Source organism: Cyprinus carpio, chromosome B9, assembly GCF_018340385.1.
Source record: "Cyprinus carpio isolate SPL01 chromosome B9, ASM1834038v1, whole genome shotgun sequence".
NCBI lineage: Eukaryota > Metazoa > Chordata > Actinopteri > Cypriniformes > Cyprinidae > Cyprinus > Cyprinus carpio.
In genome coordinates this window covers 8,617,521-8,639,736 of record NC_056605.1, presented here as the reverse complement: position 1 = coordinate 8,639,736, position 22,216 = coordinate 8,617,521, and the positions used below count along the sequence as shown (strand labels likewise).

The following is a 22,216-nucleotide window of genomic DNA, read 5'->3' as shown; positions in this document are numbered from 1 at the left end:
TTGTATACAATACTTTAAAACATAAAGCAATACATTTAAATTGTGCTACCAATGTGATATTATCTATGCCAATTAAAATTTTTATTTGAATAAATGTGGATAGACATAATATTGAATATTGAATAATATTCAATAGAAATCTTAATTCAAGTTTTTGTTCATACCTTTAAGACCTGGAAATCCTCTGTCACCTTCGTCACCCTTAGGACCGATCACTCCTTGCTCACCCTTTATACCTAGAATGAGACAGAGGCACTCAATCTACCTCTATTGAGCATTTTTTTATTTCTTTTCTTTTCTTTTTTTTATAAATATGAAGGATGACACTCAAAAACAGCACACAGAAACGCACTGTAATATACTGTAAAGTTAAATTTGATTTTGAGTCTTACCAGGGAAACCAGGAACACCCTGTGGTCCCATCTCACCCTTTGGTCCATTATAACCAGGCAATCCAGGCTCACCCTACAGAGCACAACTGTATTAAATGATCACCTATAATTTTTAAAGGCACACTTTTTATTTTTGAAGATGAAGCCTTAACAAACTCACAGGAGTACCAGTGAAACCTTTGTCTCCTTTATACCCTTGAGAACCTTGTGGGCCAGGGAAGCCAACATCTCCCTTTTCTCCTTTAGCTCCAGCAGTGCCAGGTATGCCAGGTGTGCCTGGTTCCCCAATCACACCTGTGGTAAAAATGTGATGTGGGTGTAAGATGATGCAGGCCACATTCATCAGAATACATCTGTCAGTCCTGTTTTAGAGTCTTAATACAGTTCAATGCATTTCAGACACTGTTCTTTGGCTAACAGGAGTGACAACTGCATTTTATTACAATAATGACACCTATAGACTACTAATAAGAGAAATATTCTGTGACAGAATGTCCTATATGGTGAGGTGTTAAGGATTCGCCTTTTTCTCCTGGCAGTCCCTGAGCTCCCCGGTCCCCTTTAGGCCCCTCCATGGATGATCCTGGAAGTCCTTTCTCTCCAGGCTGCCCTTGGTCCCCTGGGAATCCTGGCAGACCCTTCTCACCTTTGGTTCCAGGAATACCTGGACTCCCAGGAATGCCAGGAAGACCAGGGTTACCTTTGTCACCTGCGTGGAGATGAGAAGAAGTATTAATTTAATTTAGTTACTTTTCACTAAAATATATTTAGATTACACATTGAAAAAAATGAATTAAAAATGCATTAATTTTAAGTAGACCTCCTAGTGCTCCACAACCTAATTATATGGGATATGTAATTCTGACCTTTGCTGCCAGGTTCTCCAAGGGTTCCTGGCAAACCTTTACCAGGTATACCTGAAGAAGAGAAATAATTGTTTGTCTTAGATCACTGTGCACATGCACAAATTTGTGCATGAATATAGCATAAACATTTTCACAACGTGAAAACATGATTCATCAGTTACTTGTGTACTTAAATATATTCAAAATTTATGAAATGTAGGAAGAACTGAAACTAAACCTATGAAAAAAAGACTTATTCTTGCCTTATAAATATATAAACATGTAGTTTTATACAAAAGTATTTAATTCTAAATATATATAAAAGTGTAGCAAAATGCAGATACAGCTGGATAATGAGAGGTCCGTCGTCTGTAATCTTATAATCTTGTAATCTAAGGTGTTTACACTAGTTTTGAGGATGGCACACTTGGCATTGATCGAGGCTCTTTCTGCACACACTCTCAGGGAAGAGCACATCCTTAGAGACCATCATACATTTGCTCTGAAAGTTTGTGTTGAAAGCCCTATTAAGGAACAAAAGTCGTGTGGTTCTCTGATATAGAACATCAGAACAAAGTTAAGAACCAATTCATGTGAGCACGCTGTGCATACAAAAACAAATTATCTATGCAGTTATTACTGAATTAGATATCCACTGTCGCTAAAAAAGTCTTTTAATAGCCCAAGATATGTGCATTACTCTAAAGCATGTTAAATTAGCAGCATTTCCCTTTTGGAGCTACCTTTGACTTTTAGAGCTACATAATCTCACCAGGTTCTCCTCTCTCTCCTACAAATCCTGGAATGCCATCTACTCCTGGTTCGCCTTTCTCCCCAGGTTGACCTGGTGGACCCTGTAGACCAGGCTCACCTAATCAGAAAAAAAAAAAAATTAATTAGGATTTTACCACTAAATGGCATACACATTTTCACAAACAAACCATGATTCATCATGATTATTTGTGTACTTATAAATGTATTCACAATTTATGAAATGTAGGAAGATCTAAAACCAAACCTATGCAAAAATTACTTATACAAAAAAATTACTTAGTTTCACCACTAAATGTACAGTATGTGGCCCATTTGAAGCTTGCTTTGAATTAATTTCATGCACACATTTTGTTTTTCTCAGAAGGATTCTAATGTACAGAAACGTTTTAAATGTAAAAATAAATAAAGGTAGTAAAGCCAAACTGGTTTGTAATAAGTGAATATGGTTATTCTGTTTTAGGATTTACTTGGGTTTAATCATCCTCTTGTGAGATTTTAAATTTCATCTAAGTCTGTGTGCCTATAAGTCATTGTAGTTGTTGTGTTTCTGTTCACCTCTTCACTTTTTTCTGCTCTCACTGTTCCTCTTATCCTCAGTGATTCTGCTGGTTAACTGCAGGTGTCATCACTAATCCTCAGTCATCACTTGTAGAGTGAACCTACTTTATTTCACTAACTACAACACTGCCTCAGTGCTTCTTTTCTTCTCTATAGATCAGGACCATATGAAAACTGAGGAGTGTTTGTTTAACACTGTAAATTTTACTGTGTAACCATGTAACCAGCAACTTGTGTTTATCTTTATTAAATAAGTTATTAAAAATAATTTGGAAAATTGTTCTTTAACTAACGAACACACACTAAGAAACGTGATAACACATAAAAAATTTTTGTTGTGGTCTTTGCTGGGATCATACCAGCACCCAAAAGACAACAAATGCTGGTCCACTAGCACACCTGCTTAGTGCACCAGCAAACAGCATCCCATGCTGGTCCCAGCATGCAAAATATACCTTATTATGGTCACCAGCAATGCTGGAATTTTCAACAGGGGAAATTAAATAGGTGCCATAAACAAATCTTAAGGAGAATTTACTTTTGACTTACCTGGACGTCCTTGAAACCCAGGTTCTCCTGGAGACCCTGGCAGCCCACTGACACCTTTCTCACCTGGTTTCCCTGGGCTTCCTGCTCAGAAAATAATATGATTGGTATTATAATAAAATATCATATTATTCTTCCAATGTGTTAATAGCACACTGTGTTAATAGGCTGATAAACAAGTGTATTTCAATGTAATTTGGATTAGACATTGTAATTATCTTGCCTGGATAACCAATCAATCCTGTGTCTCCTTTAGGTCCTTGAGTTCCAGGAGTTCCAGGGATGCCCATTGTACCCTTCTGTCCCTTCTGTCCAAGGTCACCAGGGAAACCAGGTTGACCAACATTTCCCTGTAAGTATGAGATATAGGCTACATTAACACTGTCACAGGGGTTAAAGCAAAAAAAATTAAAAATCCTGAGCCTGAACTTTTTTCCGGGGCTTGAGGGTTGCGGGGACAGACACATACAAAGGGTTATTTTGGCAAAAAAAAAAATAATTTCCCTTGAAACTAACGTATCTGCCATTGCCATTAGCCCTTGACAGGCTCAGACTATAGATTATGGTGGGATATTTGAAACAGCAATACCAAGAAAGGTTACTCACTATAATATGGTGCAAACACATGTAACAATTAGGATGCTTTTGAAATCAAGTTTTGTTGGTTAGCTTTGTCCATGACAGGGTATAAGATGACCTACAATCTAAAACATGACATTTCTGAAATTGTTTTGTTAAAAAGAAATAATGGTAAATTAAATACTAGGAAATGAATATAAAATAGGAATTATACAATGACAGTTTACTACAGAAAACTGCAGTTCAGTTCAAATAACAACTTAAGCATTAAAATGGTCCAATAACTGGTAACTTAAACAGGGTTTGTACAGATACTGGAAAATAAAATTCCAGGAATTTCAAGGACTTGCACTACTTTTTTTTAGTTTTCAAGGACTAAAATCAGATCTCACTTATTAATCAATTTTATTATTATCTTTCAAATTTTAATAAATAAACTAATAAAACAAAATGGTACTAATAAAGTGCAGCACATGCAAAAATAATGCAATGACTGTGGCAACTTTAACATTTGAAAGGATATTGTGGCAAAGATATCGCTTTCAAACTGATTTTTTTTTTTCATGATTCTATATTTTTTACTTGAAGAATGAAAGCTATGTCATACACTTGGAAAATTATGAGCTTTATCATGTTCATAGACACTAGGTGTGTGACAATACACTTAGCTCAAAAGGTGAGACAAAATGCAGATACTTGGTTCACTAGAACGAGACAATGTTTCAATACTTTAAGAATTTTTCAAATGATAAAATATTTGTATTTTAATCACAAAAAGTAAAACAATGCAGTTGTATTTTGAAATGTTTTAAAGGTGACATATTATGCCCCTTTTTACATTATGTAATATAAGTCTCTGGTGTCCCCAGAATGTGTCTGTGAAGTTTCTTCTCAAAATACACAGATCATTTATTATATAATTTTGAAAATGCCTATTTTGAGTGGAAGCAGATAAACGCTGTTTTTCGGGCCTGTGTCTTTAAATGCAAATGAGCTGCTGCTCCCCGCCCCCTTTTCCAGAATAGAGCTGTCATCACAGCTCAGACCTGCTAAAAACATCTGTTTTGGTTCTGATTATCATGTTTATCGCGCTGAAATCATACCTTTTAAACCATATTAGTTTAAACTTCTGAGTGCACACATCTGAAGCACATGGACAGAAAGCGGCTGTCACAGCATGTGAGTACAAAACTAAGTTCTCATTCACACAAGTTTACATTAAAAACACACATGAGTTACAAAAACAGTCGGTTATGTCTGTGAATGTTTTAGATCTGTGTGAGAGCAGCAATATACAATAAATAATCAATAATTCCACTGCTCTCTTGTCTCCTCTGAGGCTGGGACTCTGAATAGTGTTCTGTGCTCATCTGTGCCGCCAAAGACAGAATAGTTAGCATGTTTTGCTCAAACTTTCGCCATGGCATTAGAGCTGGTACACTGTTGCTGCTTGCAAAATCAAAATGACAGCACCATGGGTGGAAATTTACAGATTAAGGGGCAGTAATGTTATAATGAGATCCCTTTGCCACGTCACCAAGGGAGCAAAATCAGACACGCTCGTTTTCTCAGATGCTTGTAGGAAAAGGCTTACCAAAACAAAGTTACTGGGTTAACCTATTTCACGTTTCCTTGGTTGGTAGATGCAACGGGGACCTGATTATAGCACTTAAAACCTGGAAATGTCAGATTTTCATGATGTCACCCTTAACTAATCTAGTGCTTAACTAATGACTATTTTGCTAATCAAGTAATCTGATATTTTTTAGTAATACAAACAGAACTAAGTGGAAAAACGGGCTTTAATATGACTTTATTTATATATAAAGTAACGATGAGGCTATAATAATTGGCCTCAAATAAAGTATCAAAACCAAGTACATGGTTTTATTGAACAACACTTTAAAATACACAATGTAATATGCCTACATTATAACAAATACCTGCAGAGGGTGCCAAAAGCCTGTTGATGTTTCATGTGATTCAACAACATTTAAATCCATTTAATTTTAATATTTGGCCACATGCAAAGTCAGAAACTTTTATTTGGAAATTGTGATGTACAATAAATCGCATATTTAGAAACATGTCATTGTAATTGTAATTTTAATTGTAACTGTAATTGTAAAAACTTTATTGTCCCCCTTAGGGAAGATTGTTTTTGCATTTTTTTTGATTTAAATGCATGAAAGTCAAATGAACAACATAATTAGTAGATTATTAAAGGGGAGGAAATTATAAATTTTCTTTTTTTATTTGAGCAAATTGATAGCATATGGAACAAACAAAAATGTAAATATGTTTGTCCTAGCTAGAGGGACCCTAGTAGACCTAGGTCGTATCAATCACTCGCTTCTAGCGACAAAATCAAATAAACACAATTGAACAATAATCGTGACAGAAATTGATTCTTGATCTTTAACTTGGGTCCCTGCTGCCGCAACAGGGCAATGGTAGCATCGGAACTCCTAGCAATGGTAAGTATTTTCCCCAACTCCACTTCTCGCTTCACTACACCAACTACGGGGTCCTCTAATTGAGCTTTCCTCAGCTCTGCCGTAGTCAGCTGTTGCAGTTGACCCAGACCAAAAGTTGTGGGACAAGAGAAGGCCTCTGGTATACTCTGAGGTAAAACACCTAAGTGATCCACAAGTATGGATGATGACTCCTCACTTTCAGTAGTCACCACTAACTGACAGATGGCTCCTACTCCTGAGCAAGTGGTGGATTCACAGGGGTAGCGAGACAACACATCCGCGTCAATGTTATGACTTCCTAGCTTGTATTGCAAGCTGAAGTTATAGGTAGCTAATGCAGCTAACCAAAGATGACCTGTCGCACTCAGCTTTGCACCTTAACACATAACTAGGTGGATTGTTGTCCGTTTTCACCACAAACTGGGCACCACTGCCCATTTGAGTGCCAAGAACTTTAGCTGATGAATGGGGTAACGTTGCTCGGATGCACTTAGTTTCCTGCTTGTGTAGGCCATGGGCCTAAGTCCACCAGGATGCTCCTGATTCAGAACGGCACCTAGTTCACTCAGACTGGCGTCAACATGCAGTACATAAGGTTTGTTGGTATCGGCAAAAGCAAATACTGGGGCATGTGTGAGACAGTAAGTGATTTTAGGGAAAGCTGCTGTACATGTGTCATCCCAACGCTCTCCAAATGGCTCGGATGCTTTGTAGTATTTCTTGCCATCTATCGTCTTTGGTTTTGCCCAGATGTTGGAGGGTAACCTTTCGTGAGCTCCGTCAAAGGCCTCACAATGGCCGAGTAATCCTTTATAAATCACCGGTAAAATCCACAAAACCCTGAATGAATGACCTCAATGACTTTTTTGGTTGGTGGCCTTTTCCAGTGCGTTATGGCTTCAATCTTGGCTGGGTCTGGTGATACGCCAGCAGCTGACACAATGTGCCCCACATAACAGACTTGCGACTGGCAAAACTGGCACTTGTCAATCGAAACTTTCAAGCCACACTCACGCAAATGGTCTAGGACTTTAATAGCCTCTCTGTGTTCTTCAAGGGTGCGGCCGAACATGATGATGTCATCGGGGTATACTATTACTTGGAGGAGGTGCATATCCCTCACAGCTTTTTCCATTAGCCGCTGGAATGTGGCTGGAGCTCCAGAAATTCCATGAGGCATCCATTCAAACTGGAAGAATCCCAAGGGATAGATAAACGCTGTCTTCTCTTTATTTTCCTCCCCCATGGCTATTTGATAATATCCACTACGGAGGTCCAGTACGGAAAACCATTTACTACCAGCCAAACAGTCCAAGGCATCATCAATTCTGAGAGTGGTGTACTGATCTGGAATGGTACAAGCATTTAGAGTTTGGTAGTCGATGCACATCCTGATGGCCCCACTCTTCTTCCGTGCTATTACAATGGGCGATGCCTACAGACTCCTTGACTCTTTAATTATTCCTGTCGCTAACAGGTCTTTGATGTGACGTCATACATCCTTGATGTCTGCAGGAGCAATGCGTCTGGAACGCTCTCTGAATGGTTTGGAGTCTTTTAATCTGATGTGATGCTCTACTCCTTGAGCTAATCCCACATCCCACTCACTGGTAGAAAAGACATCACCTCTGGTTGACAATTTCTGACACAGTCTCCGTTCCCAGACCTCAGGAATGGATGACTCATCAAAATTAAATAAACTTGGGTCTATGATTTGAGAGCTCTTTTCTCCAGAACTTACGGTGAGCATGTCGTTGGCAATTACTGATACAGCAGGAATGGAGATATCTTTGGATGTTTCATTATGGACCAGGACTTTGATATTGTTACCTTCTAATGTTGAAGATTGGAGTACCACTGGAGTTTTGAACAGTCCGGCTGGAAGACTGTTCTCTTCAGTGGTGTCTATCACAAAGATCTCCTTTCTCAAAGGCTTGTCTGTCTCCACTTTGCAGACAGCACATACTTCTGCCCATGATGGAACTACACACGTACAGGTACCAGGGCCCATCCATCTGACTTTTCCTTCAGGTTTGTCAGGAAGGGTTTCAGTCTTTTGTTGTTTAGGTAGATGGATCAGCTTTTGAATCACTTGATCTGAATTTGGTGGAGCTTGATATTTCATGGCAATATGGCCATTTAAAACTTACACTTTGTGTTTAGATCGTTAAAATAGGGCCCAAAGAATTTAATTAGAATAGATTAATAAATTTAAACAGCTCAAGGAAGTCAATTTCAGAATATGAGGTATTCACACATTGACATGTATTGATAATGTCACTGTTTAGACTCAAAATGGCAATATCTCAGATGACAGAGTTATTGATCTCCATATCAAAACACTCAAAATGAATGGCACAAATTAGCTCACATGGAACAAACTGCACTAACTTAATCACTTTGAGAATCAGAATATCACTTGGAATGTTCACAGTATTTTAAGCGAGTAGAGTAAAGCCGAGTTCAGACTGCACGATTTTCAAAGTAGTCGGGTCACTGTTCTTTTCACACTGCATGACTTTCTTGGCCAGCATTCAGTCGCTGCTGTGTTCACACTGCACGATGGATCGGCGACAGAAGGTTTCACACTGCATGACTTTACAATAGGAAGAATCGCCAATAACTCTGTCTGGCACGCAAACTATGTTTCACAACCAAACACACGTGAGATGTGACAAGGAAACAACGCAATCTCGCTCGTGCAAGACCGGAGTTCTCACGTGAGACTGGGATTATTATTAAAAATGGATTGTTATTAAATATGAATTGCCTGTGCGCTGATTTGCAGCGAAAACAAGAAAAAGAAAAGAAGCCATGCTTGCTGATATTGTGGTCTATAACTCCTCCCCGAACTCCCTGCTGCTCTGTATCCTGCTCTCTCATTGGCTGTCGGTCATCGCCGATGTAGTTTTCAGTCAGAACACTTTTCACACAGCATGATTTTGAATTTCTCTCAGATCGCATCTTTGCTCATTCACACTGTGTGATTGTCACTCGCGTGAATGAGCACCGATTTGCCTGTGATTTCGGGCATTTGTCATCAATTTCTCAAAACCTGTCGGCGAGCCAAAAACTGGGCTAAAATCGTGCAGCTTAACACAATGGTAAACACTTGTGGGCCCACACACACACAAATCAGTAATTAAACCCACCCGTTGCCGGCCTGAATCATAGCTTGTGTTCGTGGTGGCCAGAGAAACTGAAAATTGGCCCCTTCACATTCCTGAGCCCAAATAAATTAACATTAATACCTCAATTTCGTGTGCACTGAAAACCGCGATCAGGTTCCTGTGTTATGCTGCGTTCACACCAAACGCGAATAGAGCGTCTGGCGCGAATGATTTCAATGTTAAGTAAATGTAAAGACGCGTTTACGCACGTCTGGAGGTCTCGCGGCACGAATGAGGGGTTTAGCGCGGCGCGGTAGACGCGAATCGCCTCATTCGCGCATCAAGTTCGCGCGAATGACGCGAATTGAACGTCTGGCGCGATACACGCATTACGCGCGAATAGTGCTTTTGTGCATTTATGTGTTTGACGCGAATTCGCGTCTGCCGCCCGAGTTGAAAAATGTTAACTTTGGCGTCAATTCGCGCCGCGTTAACCAATCAGGAGCCTGCTCAGGAGTCACTCATTCAACATGTAGGAACGACTGATATTGTCAGTGAGCAGTCAACCGGAACTATATGACAAAAGTTAATATTTCTATAGAGACAGGAAAAAAAAGGACCTATATATATAAAACATATTAATAGATTAATTGAATAAAGGCCAAAGATAAGATTTACCCCAAACTAATTATATTTTATCTTGAACCACTTAAGAGACATTAGAGCCAGCGGCAAATGTCAGAAGGTCTAGCCGAGGTGAGGCTGCTCTCGGTGGATACATGATCACTGAGTTCCCGCTGATCGCATGGAGCTCGTCTCCGAAATCGGCAAAACACATTTTTAAATAGGCGCTGTCCTTATAAATAAACTGCATATTTAAACAACTACATTCTTGCCTGAAACACTTTTAAAACTACATTTCATAACACGATAACAGTAATATTTTGAAAGTTATCCGAATAAAAATCTTGGTTGAAAATGCTGCGTGAACTCAGCTGGCAGAAGCCCCCCCATGACGTGAATTCACGTCTGTTGTGAATTTAATTTCACACGCGAATGAAGCGAATGATCTCAAAATGTTCAAGCTGCAAACTAGACGTGGTAAACGTGAATTTGACGCTCTATTCGCATTTGGTGTGAACACAGCATTAGGCCTCCCACAGCTCCTCAGTCTCTCTTCCACCGTCAGCCGACGAAATGCCCATCCCATGTAGCCAGAGGAACCCAAAATAACGCGGGTACTTGGGGCGCTATCTGGTTCTTAAAGTCTCCATCGTCGTGCAGGAAACACCCCAGCTTTCAATCTTTCAATCGCTCACTGTTTAAACGCTCAGTTAACTCACAGTTCAGTTCAGACGAGTAACGTTAGATATACGAATTAATAGTAGAACAGTTCGTAATCACACTTGACTGGCAAATTAGTGACACCAGGATGTCGTATCAATCACTCGGTTTTAGCGACGAAATCAAATAAACACAACTGAACAATAATCGTGTGTTTCACACGCAAGCTATATTACAGTTTTATCTTTTAACCAGTAAATCATTAATCACTTTGTTACTGCCTGCCATGCCTCTCTCACCTCCGCCCCACTTTTTTTTTTTCCCCCTCTGCTCACGTGTCCATCAATCCTCTCCACAACCAATCACATTACACGCCACCTAATTGCGAGCGGGACTTAACACTAAAAAAAAAAAAAAACTAACAAAAAAGGAAACCTAACTTGCTCGTTAATACCACGTTTTTCACATGTGTAAAGCAATCAAACCTGACATAGGATTGTGCTCTTAAAGGGGCATATACACATTTAACTTACATCAATATAATGACGTATAATTCTCTCACATTTTAGCTCTGGATTAGAGCAAAACAAAAAGAATTATTAAATGAATGGAAATAAACCCAATACCTGAAGAATTTTGTTCTACTGGGTTACACTTATAAGTGCTAATATCCGCCACTTATCTCTAAAATGGACCATTGACACTCTATCTATAATCTTAATTGGGAGTGTCAATGGTCCGTTTGAGAGATAGGTGGCGGTAAACACTGTTTCCTGCACAGACCGATAGCGACAGTGACCAAAGTAATATCAAAGATGGTGACAACCATAAATCTGAAAGTCTTATCACTTTCTGACACGACAATTCAATCGAGCCGCAAGTTCATCCATCAAGTCTTCATTAACCGACAGCAGCTTTTGTATTTGGGTGGAGAACGGAGCATTTGAATTGTTCTGATTGACTGGATATGAAACTTTCAGATGACACACAGCAGAGCTCATTTCACTATCACTGTAAGTTACCGAAACCACACATGAAAATACGCAACACATGGCTCTCTCGTGGTGAATGACGTGACAGACAACTAGTTGTCCAGTCCTGTTCCATTCACACACAGTGTTTTCCCAAGAATGCGGTTGTGAGTCCTAAAAATTTTGGGTGTGAGTTCAGTTACAGAATGCGGTTGTCACACACGTAAATAACCATACTGTATGTGAACATAACCATATTAAGGACTTAAATACATGACTGACAATCATATTCTGCTGCTGTGTGAACGTGGCCATAAGTATAAGATGAGACCAAAGAAGATATACTGTATTGTTAATGTGCAAATGTTTAGATATGATATTTATACTAATACAACAACACAAACCTTCTCTCCAGGGGGACCAGGTATGCCTATTCCTGCAGCACCAGGCTCTCCTTTATCTCCTTTGGGGCCATCAGAACCCTTGGATCCAGGGTGACCCGGTGACCCACCAACACCTTTAATACCTTTTGGCCCCATTGAACCTAAAGAACCACAAAATACTCCCTGATGAACACAAATTGTTCATCAAACAACATTACCATATTTTTTTCCATTAAACTAACACTATAGCTTAGTGAAACAACCATGGTTAAAAAAGAAATTATTAAATATAACAAAATTGCTTTAATGATTAATAATATTTGAAAAAATCTTACTGTGGAAAGTCATGTGATGCAACCAACATGCAGGTATATAATACAGGAAGTTATACCCTGCAGACCCGTTTTTCAAAAACATAAACACAAAATCAACCCACATGCAGAAGTGTAGAGCACTATATTTACCTGGGAATCCCATGTCTCCTCTTTGACCTGGGTCTCCAGGTTCTCCAGTTTGTCCTGGCACCCCGGGGACTCCAGGGTCTCCTTTTTCACCTGCAGTTAAGCCGCAGTAATCAAATAATGTCCTCATTATAACATTATTGAATCATGTTACTTAACAGCAACTATACTGTTAATTTAACTTTAGATTATTGCCTGGAAACTAACCTGGCTTTCCAGATGAACCTGGCATTCCATCTTTTCCTTGCATTCCAGGGTCTCCAGGCATTCCAGTAAATCCCTTTTCTCCGGTAGGACCAGGATCACCTAATATTTAAAGTTAAAATATAAAGATTAATAAGTTTGTAGTTCATTGAATTTTAATATAAATCATCAAAATCTTTGATGACGATCAGCCACCAGTGGAAGCCGACTATCCAGAGATGTCTGCTTCCTTAAAACTCCAACAAAGATTAATGTTATTTTATTGCATCTGTTTAAATCATCTTCAAAACATAGGACCATTCATTTTGGTCCTAAAGACCTATGACAAACACCTCTCTCTCTTTCTGTACCTCTCTCTCCGATGTCTCCTTTCTCCCCTTTCAAGTGTCCCATGTCAACATCACTCATGTTTCCAGGTGGCCCCTGTAGACCCTGATCTCCTCTCTCACCCTTGGGACCTGGATCACCAAACACTCCCCTGACCCCAGTCAAACCAGGGTCACCTGAAAGAGACAGAACAACATCATAAAGATTTAGCGAATGCAACTCTGAATGTGCCCCTGTCAAAATAAGATAAGACAGTATCAGTCCAAACAATAAAAACTGTTTTAAATGTGTGTTCTATTACCTTTTGGTCCTGGCTCTCCAGGGTTTCCAACAGGACCTGAAGGTCCAGGGGGTCCTGTCATTCCCATGATTCCAATTTCTCCTTTTGTACCTGAAAAAAAAAAAATCAAAATATGAATCAGCTTAAGGTATACAAACGTGCAAGGAGAACGCAAGGAATAATAGGTGCTCACCACGTTCACCAGGGAAGCCATCTCTTCCTGGAGGTCCTTGTTCTCCTGGCAAACCCTTAGATCCTGGTAAACCTGGGAAACCAGGGCTACCCCTGTCTCCTGGAGGGCCAGGCATGTCTAAACCAGGTAGGCCTTGATAACCTTTCTCACCCTTTATACCGATCTGACCTAAGACATCATCAAGGCTTGTTACAAACCATGTAAGATGTGAACATCTAGGCAGGTGTGTGCATATACTGTACATCTCTGTGTGTGCTAATCAATAGAAAAACTCACCAAGGGGTCCAGGGTCTCCAGGTGGCCCCATTGGTCCAGGTGGTCCAGGTTCTCCAACCGCTGGAGTACCTGGTGGCCCCACTGCACCACGAGCTCCAGGTGGTCCAGGATTACCTGCAAATCCAAAATAAATGTAATGGTATTACACCCACTGAACCCATCTCCTTTGATTTCATGCAAACTATTTCTCCAACAATCTCGATCAGTTTGAGGTGAAAACACTTGAGGCATTGAAAGCATTTTCGGAGACCTTCCTTAAAGGAATAGATCCTCCTGTCTGAACTGGCCCTCATAGAAACTGCACCTCATTGGGTAAATCCTACCTCACAGACAAATCTATATAAAAAACTACAATACACTGTTCTGCCTGCCTTTCAAGGCCCCACAATCAGTGCGAGAAACTCTGCATGCCTTGACAGTCGGAAAACAATAGCATCATCTAAGCAGTCCCTCCAGGATTTTGCAGGACTTTTTGCTGATTTTTGCGGCCTAAAATGACTGATTTTGCTGCAGCTTTTCTCACAATTTGTGGTGATATTTGTCGCATTTCTTATTGTTTTGCAGTGAAAATATACCACAGACAACATTCTTCTAACATTGTTTTGACTTTTCTGACTTTGACAACCATTTTATGGCTCCAGACTAACATTTGAGGACACCAGCACCAGTGCCATTAAGTTCTACAGAAAGTGGCACCAGCACCTGACAGTAAAGCACTCAACCTAATAGCACATGCACTCAATCTCGGAGATGTCTGTTTGATGTCTGCATTTACATATGCACGATGTATTTTTTAGAGTGTTTGCTCATCTGCAATACATCTCTAAGACGTTTCCTGTCAGATGTCAAATAGACATTTATTAGAATGCATGTAAAACTGCTTCTAAGATGTTTATCAAATTACAAAGCAGATGTTTCCCAGATTTTTAGCAGACGTCTTATAGATTTACTTGTGCTGTCTAGGTAGTTGAGATGCAGATAAAATTAACTTTTATTACTGTCATTCATAATATCTAAATATAATTGAATAAATACAAATATATATATATTAGGGAGGGGAAATGGCTAATAAGCCTATAAGTACTTCTCTGCAGCCATCTACTAGTGGTAATTTAATGTATTTTTTATTTTTAAATAAGTCTTTGATTTCCTACAGTATCAACATTTGAAGTGGATCAAAAAAGTTAATAAAAGTTGTCCTAAGACAAGAACGGGTATTGTTTTGGTTTTGGGACAAATTTGATGAAAGGTTTTGATCCACTTAATATGTTGACTACTGTACATCATGAAACTTTTAGTTTTATAAATGGGGGCACCCTATGAAGGATGAACAAATAATGTCATCACATTAAAAATAACTTTCAAATTCGGTAATACTTAAAGCTTTGAAGTGCTGGGAATAGTTGTGTCAGGCATTTAAAAAAATTCGAAAACATTAGACAATTTCTGCCACAAGTTGTTCCTGTAGTTTACTATGTTAAATCCATGTTGAATGGTGCTGATTTGTGTTTACTGAACAATGTTTTTCCTGGCTTTCACATCAGTGGCGTTTGTTCTGATATCTGTAGCTTTAGCAGAATTCTGCTCTGAATTTGAATGCTTCTCACAAGATTTCACAGAGATGTTATTGATTCTGTGGCAAATTCGACTGCTTTCTTCAATGTAGGCTTATTTCCCAGCACTGTGTATAATGGTGTCGCGTCACGTGATTGAGATCAGCCCAGGGCTCCGGCCTGAGCAGATAAACCGTCTGCGCTGCGAAGCCCCAAGGAGTAGCTCGGATTCGTTCTGCTTTCAGTTTGTTTGTCCAATATAGCTTTTGTAAATCGGCCATGAAGAGAATGCAGTGTTATTTGTTCCATTTTTGGAACCTTTCTTTGACTGAATGTGCGTTGCGATGACATCATGGGACGCGTCTAAACCCAATATTTGAGAAAAATCTGCAGCAATTATTATAATTTGCGAGTTCTTGTGAAAATTGTGGAGTTTGCTTGATTTTGCGATAAATTCAGTGATCGCAGAATCGCAAAATCCTGGAGGGACTGTCTAAGTCAGCCAGAAACCTGAGGAAAGTGTTTGGCATTGATCATGTCCCATATGTTGGTTAGGTATGTTTAAAGCATGACAGCTGGTTTGAGCTGTTTTAAGCTGGACCTTAGTTGGTCATGAGCTGGTTGAGCGGGATGGACGTCGAAATATTCCGCGTCCTCTTGAAAGTAGTCTGGGATTGGAGTGGTCTTCCCCCGAAGAAGCCCACTCATAGCCGCCTGGACTAATGGTTCCTGCCGGGGCGTCGTCAAGCCCCTCATCAGCAAGCCTCTCAGTTTTTCACGGAGGTCCACGATGAGCTCACTAGATCGTGGCTTGCCCCATACTCAGGCCGCCTGCGTGCTTCGTCTTCTTCCGTACTCACCTCTGTAGATGGCACCGAAGCGAAGGGGTATGAAAAGCTGCATCCCTTGGAAGGATCTGTGGCCACACACCTCTACCCGCCCACTGCCATCAGGTGGAAAGTGAAAGTTGCTCAACCCTGCAAGCCATGCAGGACAACGTCTGCCCTTGCTGGATGAGCATACTCCTCAGCCAGGCAGGCGGCCTCTGCATTTCATTCTATGGCAGGACGAGTCTGGACTGGATTCCTTCTGTTTTCAAAGAACTGCACAGCGGGACAGACCTGGCTTTACATGCCAAATAGACCACAGCTCAGAAGTCATTGCAAGTGATGCGGTACTTCCAGCCAAAGCGTTCCAGCTCTGCATCTGCTCCCAGTCACCCCAAGTTTGAGCTGACTCTGCAGTCTGTGAAGCCTGCACCTGCTGCCACAGCCACCCAGCCAGCTAAGCCTGAGTCTCGACAGCGTTCCCGCTCGGCCAGACACTACCCGTTTCCTAAGCACCAGGGCTCCCAGCCCAAGGTAGAGATGGACTCGGCACCACAGGTGTCGTTCTGATCTGCGGGAAGAGGAAGGGGCAAAGTCTTGCTACAGCCGGACCACCCCACAAACTGCCACGAGTATTCCTCCAAGCACCCCGTTCAGTTCCGGGTACCGAGGACAATGTGTTTGTTGTAAATGCTGGGCCTTATCATGCACCCATACACCGAGCCGCTGTGATAGCGGGCAAAATAAAACACAAACATTTACAAAAAGAAAGCAGAAAAAGAAGTTTTGGGGATAATAAAATGAGGTTATTCACTTCAATTTGCTCGAAGACCCCCGCGTTTCAGCGGTGTGGTCCCCGCCTTGGTTCAGAGCAAGGCACACATGTTGAATTTACTGGCAAAAGGCCAGTCGGGTTTCTACAGCCATTACTTCCTCATCCCCAAAAAGTATGGCGGCCTGTGGCCCATCCTCGATCTCAGACACCTGAACTGCACCCTCATGAAATGGTCGTTCAGGATGGCCACTTTGAAGCAGATCCTATCACAAATACACCCAGGGGACTGGTTCTTTTCTCTGGACCTGAAAGACACTTACTTTCACATCCAGATAGCCCTCCATCACAGACGATTCTTGAGAGTCGCCTTCAAGGGAGAGACTTATCAACACACGGTCCTTCCATTTTGGACGTGGCTCTTTCCCCTCTGAGGCAGATGGGAATCCTCATTCACAACTACCTCGACAACTGGCTTGTCTTAGCCCCTGTCAGAGGAAGAGCTGCTATGTCACAGATACCTCCGCCTCAGCCACTTCAAATTCCTGGGACTCAGGGTCAGTTTTGCCAAGAGCGCACTGTCCCCCAGCCTGAAACTACGGGTTCCATCCCATGCATGTGTCATGGACACTTTTGTATCAATGTAGACCAGGCCTGTGTATCAGCTCTGGCCCCTTGGAAAAGCTCTCAGTGGATGGATCAGGGTGTGGCCCTGAAGATGGTATGCAGGAGGAAGGTTGACTTGACAGATGCTTCTGACATTGGTTGGGGAACTCTATGCGACATAGAGCCAACAGGGAAACTGATTTTCAGCCATTGGTCGAAAGCAGAGGGAGGGCTACACATCAGCTGCCTGGAAATGCTCGCAGTATGTCTAGCCTTTCAGAAATTCTTGCTGGACATAAGGGGACACCATGTTCTGGTCCGCTCTGTCACCATGACTGTGGTGTCCTACATAAATCACCAGGGAGGGCTCTCCTCGAAGTGCCTCTTCATTTTGGTAGAGCGCCTCTTGGAATGGGTTCAGCTCAACTTGCATTTGCTGAGAGCATGTACCGGGCAAATTAAACCATGGAACAGACATGTTGTCATGGAGCAATGTCCCCTCAGAGGAGTTGATGCTCCATCCAAATTAAATGAATTAATAAATAAACATACCCAATTCCTAATTCAAAGGCTAAGACAAGAAGACTTCCATCACAGTAACAAATATGGTAAATACTTGGCAAATCAAATAAAAAATTAAAAAAATAAGGAAAAAAAACAACAATACCAGTTATTACGGACACAGCAGGGAAATCCACCAACTCACTGGAACAAATAAATAAATTCAGAATCTTTAAGACCCAATTCAGAAAAACATCAATTCATTTCTCAACAGTATCAGCCTACCTCAACTTAAACTTCAAATAACTCAAACTTTTGAATCCCCCTTAACAGAACATTACATTTTTAAAGGCAATGAACTCATGCCGAACAATAAAGCACCAGGTCCTAATGAATTCCCTGCTGAATTCTACAAACACCTTTGGTCCATTTTATCACCACTCTTTATCTGAATGATAAATGAATCAAAACAGAAATCAAAACTCTCAGATAACATGAACACAGCCACAATTTCACTCCTTCTCAAACCCAATAAAGACCCAACACTACCATCAAGCTATCATCCAATTTCCCTAATCAATGTAGACATTAAAATCATCGCCAAAACACTAGCCCATAGAATAGAAAAAGTCACACAATCTATGATCCATCCAGACCAAACTGGTTTCCTTAAAGGTAGACTTGCATCTAACAACAGACGCAACTCAAATGGATAGTTCACCCAAAAATAAAAATTTGATGTTTATCTGCTTACCCCCAGGGCATCCAAGATGTAGTTGACTATGTTTCTCCACAATCCAAGATTTTTAGCTCAAACCGTTGCAATCTATCAGTCTTATAATGTAAGTGGATGGGAATCACAGCTAAAACATACAATAAAACTAAAAAAAACATACACAAACAAAACCAAATTAAACCCTGCAGCTTGTGACGATACATTGATGTGTAAAGACACAAAACCATCAGTCTGTGCAAGAAACTGAACAGTATTTATATACTGTTATTTATATATTTTACGTTGCGCCTCCATGTCCTGCAAAGCGCACTTTAGCTTCCACTCTGGGCAAACTCTTGGATATAGTGCACATCTATCTAGGTTTAACGCTTAAACATTGCAACACTGCAGCACTGGCCAAGAAATCACAGCAGCGTCTCTACTTCCTCCGCAAACTGAGGAGAGCCAGAGGAGAGCCAGAGCCCCACCCCCCATCATGTACACATTCTACAGAGGCACCATCGAGAGCATCCTGACGAGCTGCATCACTGTGTGGTATGGCGCCTGCAACGCGTCCTGCCGAAAGACTCTACAACGCATAGTGAGAGCAGCTGAGAAGATCATTGGTGTCTCTCTTCCCTCCCTCCAGGACATTTATGGAACACGTCTCACCCGCAAAGCCCTCTGCATCACAGGTGATCCCACTCACCCATCACATAGCTTCTTCAGCCTGCTACCATCAGGGAGGAGACTGCGGAGTCTCCAGGCCAGGACCAGCAGACTGAAGGACAGCTTCATCCACCAGGCTGTCAGGAAGCTGAACTCCCTCCCGAACCTGCCCCCCCTCCCCTCTTCTTCCCCAGGCACCACTGAACTATGAACCCCCCCCCCCCCCCCCCACACACACACTAATTATATGATGACATGCACGAGTCACTTGTGCAGCATTGGTCTGCTCACTCACCGCTCACTACCTCATTCGGCATGGAACTACCTCATCAGTCAGTTAAATAACTGCTCTTGGTCACTTGTCACTTTAATCAGACTTTTGATTTTTTTTGTAGGTGATTTTTTTTATATATAAATTATTTTAACTGATCTTTTGTTCACTTCATTGATTTGCACTATATCTGTCATTTACCTTGCGCTGCTTTATTTAACTTTATTTTTAACTTTTATTTTTATTATATGTCTTTTTTTTTTATAATTCCCTTATTGTATAATTGTATCTACATTTTATATTTGATCTAGTTATTTTTTTAGGCTTTAATGTTAATGTTATCTGTATGCACCGGAGTCTGAGAGTAACGCAATTTCGATTCTCTGTATGTATGTACTGTACATGTGGAAATTGACAATAAAGCAGACTTGAACTTGAACTTATATGCTTGAACTGTTTTATATCTATAGATTTCATTTTAGGCAAGTCTTGATGATTTGAGATGGCTAAATTGATCAGACATAGGTTTACTCGCCGCTGGCCGCTTGGTCGTTATATATATCGGAATCCACGTTATAGCAAAATCCATATCATGGAACAACATAATACCGGTAGTCACTTTCTGTTATGGTTTTGAGCTGTTTTGGTTTAGTTTTTGGCTTCCCTTTCTCCTGCCTTATTGGTTTCCATGGTTTTTGCTTGTTGGTCATTATTAGTTAACTCCCTCCACCTGTTTTCCCCTTCATCAGTTGCCTTATTTAAAGTCTTCATCCTGTTTAGTATTTTGTTGGTTATTAGTTCATGTTTGATGTTTCATGCGGAGTACAATATTAAAGACTTTCATTGTGGATTATTCCGGTCTTCTTCGTCTTACTTTAGAGACTGTAACAGAATAATCGACCTACTAAGGATTTATAATAGCAGCATTTTTTTCTTTTTCCTTTTGTTTTTGTTTCTCCCCTCTCCCGGAATGGAAATCCCAGCAGTTCTACTCCTGTGCCTGGAGCAACAGGACCGTTTGCTGGAGGACCATACCAGGGAATTTTTCTATCTGGTGTGCCTTACGGACTTCCCTGACCGCTCACTCTGCACATTCTATCACACCAGCCTGAGCGAGCGGTGTAAGACACGCCTGCCAGCGAACGGTCACAAAGAACATTTCGCCACTTTCGTGGAGTGGGTGTTGGAGAATAACGGATCACAATTATAGATATCTCCAGCCCCATTCCCGAACCAGAGACCAGCCAGCCATCATCCTGCTGCACGGAGCAAATGTTTGAGCTCGCCACAGATGGAGAGCCTGAGCCTGTCGTGACACATGAGCCAGTGAGCATCACCAGTACTGAGCCTATCGTCGCCCCGGATCCCGAGCCTCAAGAACGTTCTGACAAGGTGTGGTAGCACGTAACATCGCCCGTCCCCAAGGGAGTACTGGTGGAATTCAAGGACTTAGAGGGAAGCCCCGCCCACACTCCCGCCACTGAGGGTGAGCTGCAGCCGGTTTCTGGGATGTTTTCAAGGGAACTTATGGATATCTTTAAGATGGACTTAATAGACTGGTTTGGAGAAGTATTACCCTGTGCCCCTGGATCTCCTGTGTTTCTGCTGGTTCCGCCCAGCCCTGAAACTCCAGTGTCTCCACTGGTCCCGCCCAGTTCATGTCCTCGTGTTCCCACCCAGCCTCCCACTCCCTCCTCCTCTGTACCAGCCTGCCAGTCCATCAGCCCAGTCGCTGCCTCAGGAAAGTCCCTCAGCTCACCCTCAGCACGCCATGTCCAGTGGGTCGGTTGTGCTTCAGGACTTGCTATCACCAGCTACCTTGGGATTGGAGGATCCCCTGTCTCCACCTTCAGCCTACGAGACCCGGACTCCACCTCGGCCCTCCGACCCATCAGCTCCATCTTGGCTCCTGGCTCCCTCGTCTCCATCCTGGCCCATCATCCCACCAGCCCCACCGGCTCAGCCTTGGTCAGTTGTCGACCATCCGCCACCTTGAGACTCCACTCCTCTGGCTTCGCCTCATCACTCTGTCCCTCCTTCTCTCTCAGGCTCCTCCTTTCCTCTGGCTCCATCTCCATCCTCAGTCGCTCCGCCTTGGCCCTCTGGATCCTCAGTGTCAACCTGGCTCTGTCTGCTCGGCTCCATCCTGGGCTCCTCATCCAGTGGCTCAGTCTCCGTCAGTCGGCCCCCTGTTGTTGTCGGCTTCTCCACCATGGCTCCTCCTGCCGTCGACTCCACCATGGGCCGCTATCCTGGCTGGCCTCTGGAGTTCCATCTGGCTCCTCCTTCTCCGGGCTCCTCCCTGGCTCCTCCCTCCATCCACTCTGCCCTGGTCTTATGGTCCATGCTCCCTTTCCATTGCCTGCCCCACTCCTGAACCCCCACCCTCCCTCCTCTGTTGGACTTTTGTCGGTGTAAGGATGCACCGTTCCGGGCGGGGGCGAACTTTTACATGTATGATCTGTTTTGGTTTAGTTTTCTGTTTCCGTTCTCCTGCCTTGTTTGTTTCCATGGTTTTTTATTTAATTAGCTCCACACCCGTTTCAGTTCTCCCAATTAAGTTTCTATTACTTAAGTCTGTTCCCCTATGTTCCTTTGTCTGCTATCATTTGGCAGTGCCCATTCTCTCCTGTGGAATATAA

At 41.8% G+C, this 22,216-nt stretch overlaps 1 protein-coding gene across 1 annotated transcript in view; it reads right to left on the bottom strand.

The window, feature by feature from the left end:
• The window catches only part of LOC109096249 (collagen alpha-1(IV) chain-like), a 62,495-nt gene that overhangs the window by 5,590 nt on the left and 34,689 nt on the right, over positions 1 to 22,216 (bottom strand). The window contains exons 31-45 of the mRNA XM_042730883.1: positions 13,661 to 13,774; positions 13,385 to 13,552; positions 13,213 to 13,302; positions 12,935 to 13,087; positions 12,588 to 12,686; positions 12,384 to 12,473; positions 11,941 to 12,080; positions 3,339 to 3,465; positions 3,119 to 3,199; positions 2,010 to 2,108; positions 1,259 to 1,309; positions 916 to 1,101; positions 553 to 686; positions 393 to 465; positions 165 to 236 (exon numbers count right to left, since the gene is read on the bottom strand). Of these exons, the coding sequence (XP_042586817.1) occupies positions 165 to 236; positions 393 to 465; positions 553 to 686; positions 916 to 1,101; positions 1,259 to 1,309; positions 2,010 to 2,108; positions 3,119 to 3,199; positions 3,339 to 3,465; positions 11,941 to 12,080; positions 12,384 to 12,473; positions 12,588 to 12,686; positions 12,935 to 13,087; positions 13,213 to 13,302; positions 13,385 to 13,552; positions 13,661 to 13,774 (1,677 nt within the window). The remainder of the gene's footprint in view (positions 1 to 164; positions 237 to 392; positions 466 to 552; positions 687 to 915; positions 1,102 to 1,258; positions 1,310 to 2,009; positions 2,109 to 3,118; positions 3,200 to 3,338; positions 3,466 to 11,940; positions 12,081 to 12,383; positions 12,474 to 12,587; positions 12,687 to 12,934; positions 13,088 to 13,212; positions 13,303 to 13,384; positions 13,553 to 13,660; positions 13,775 to 22,216) is intronic.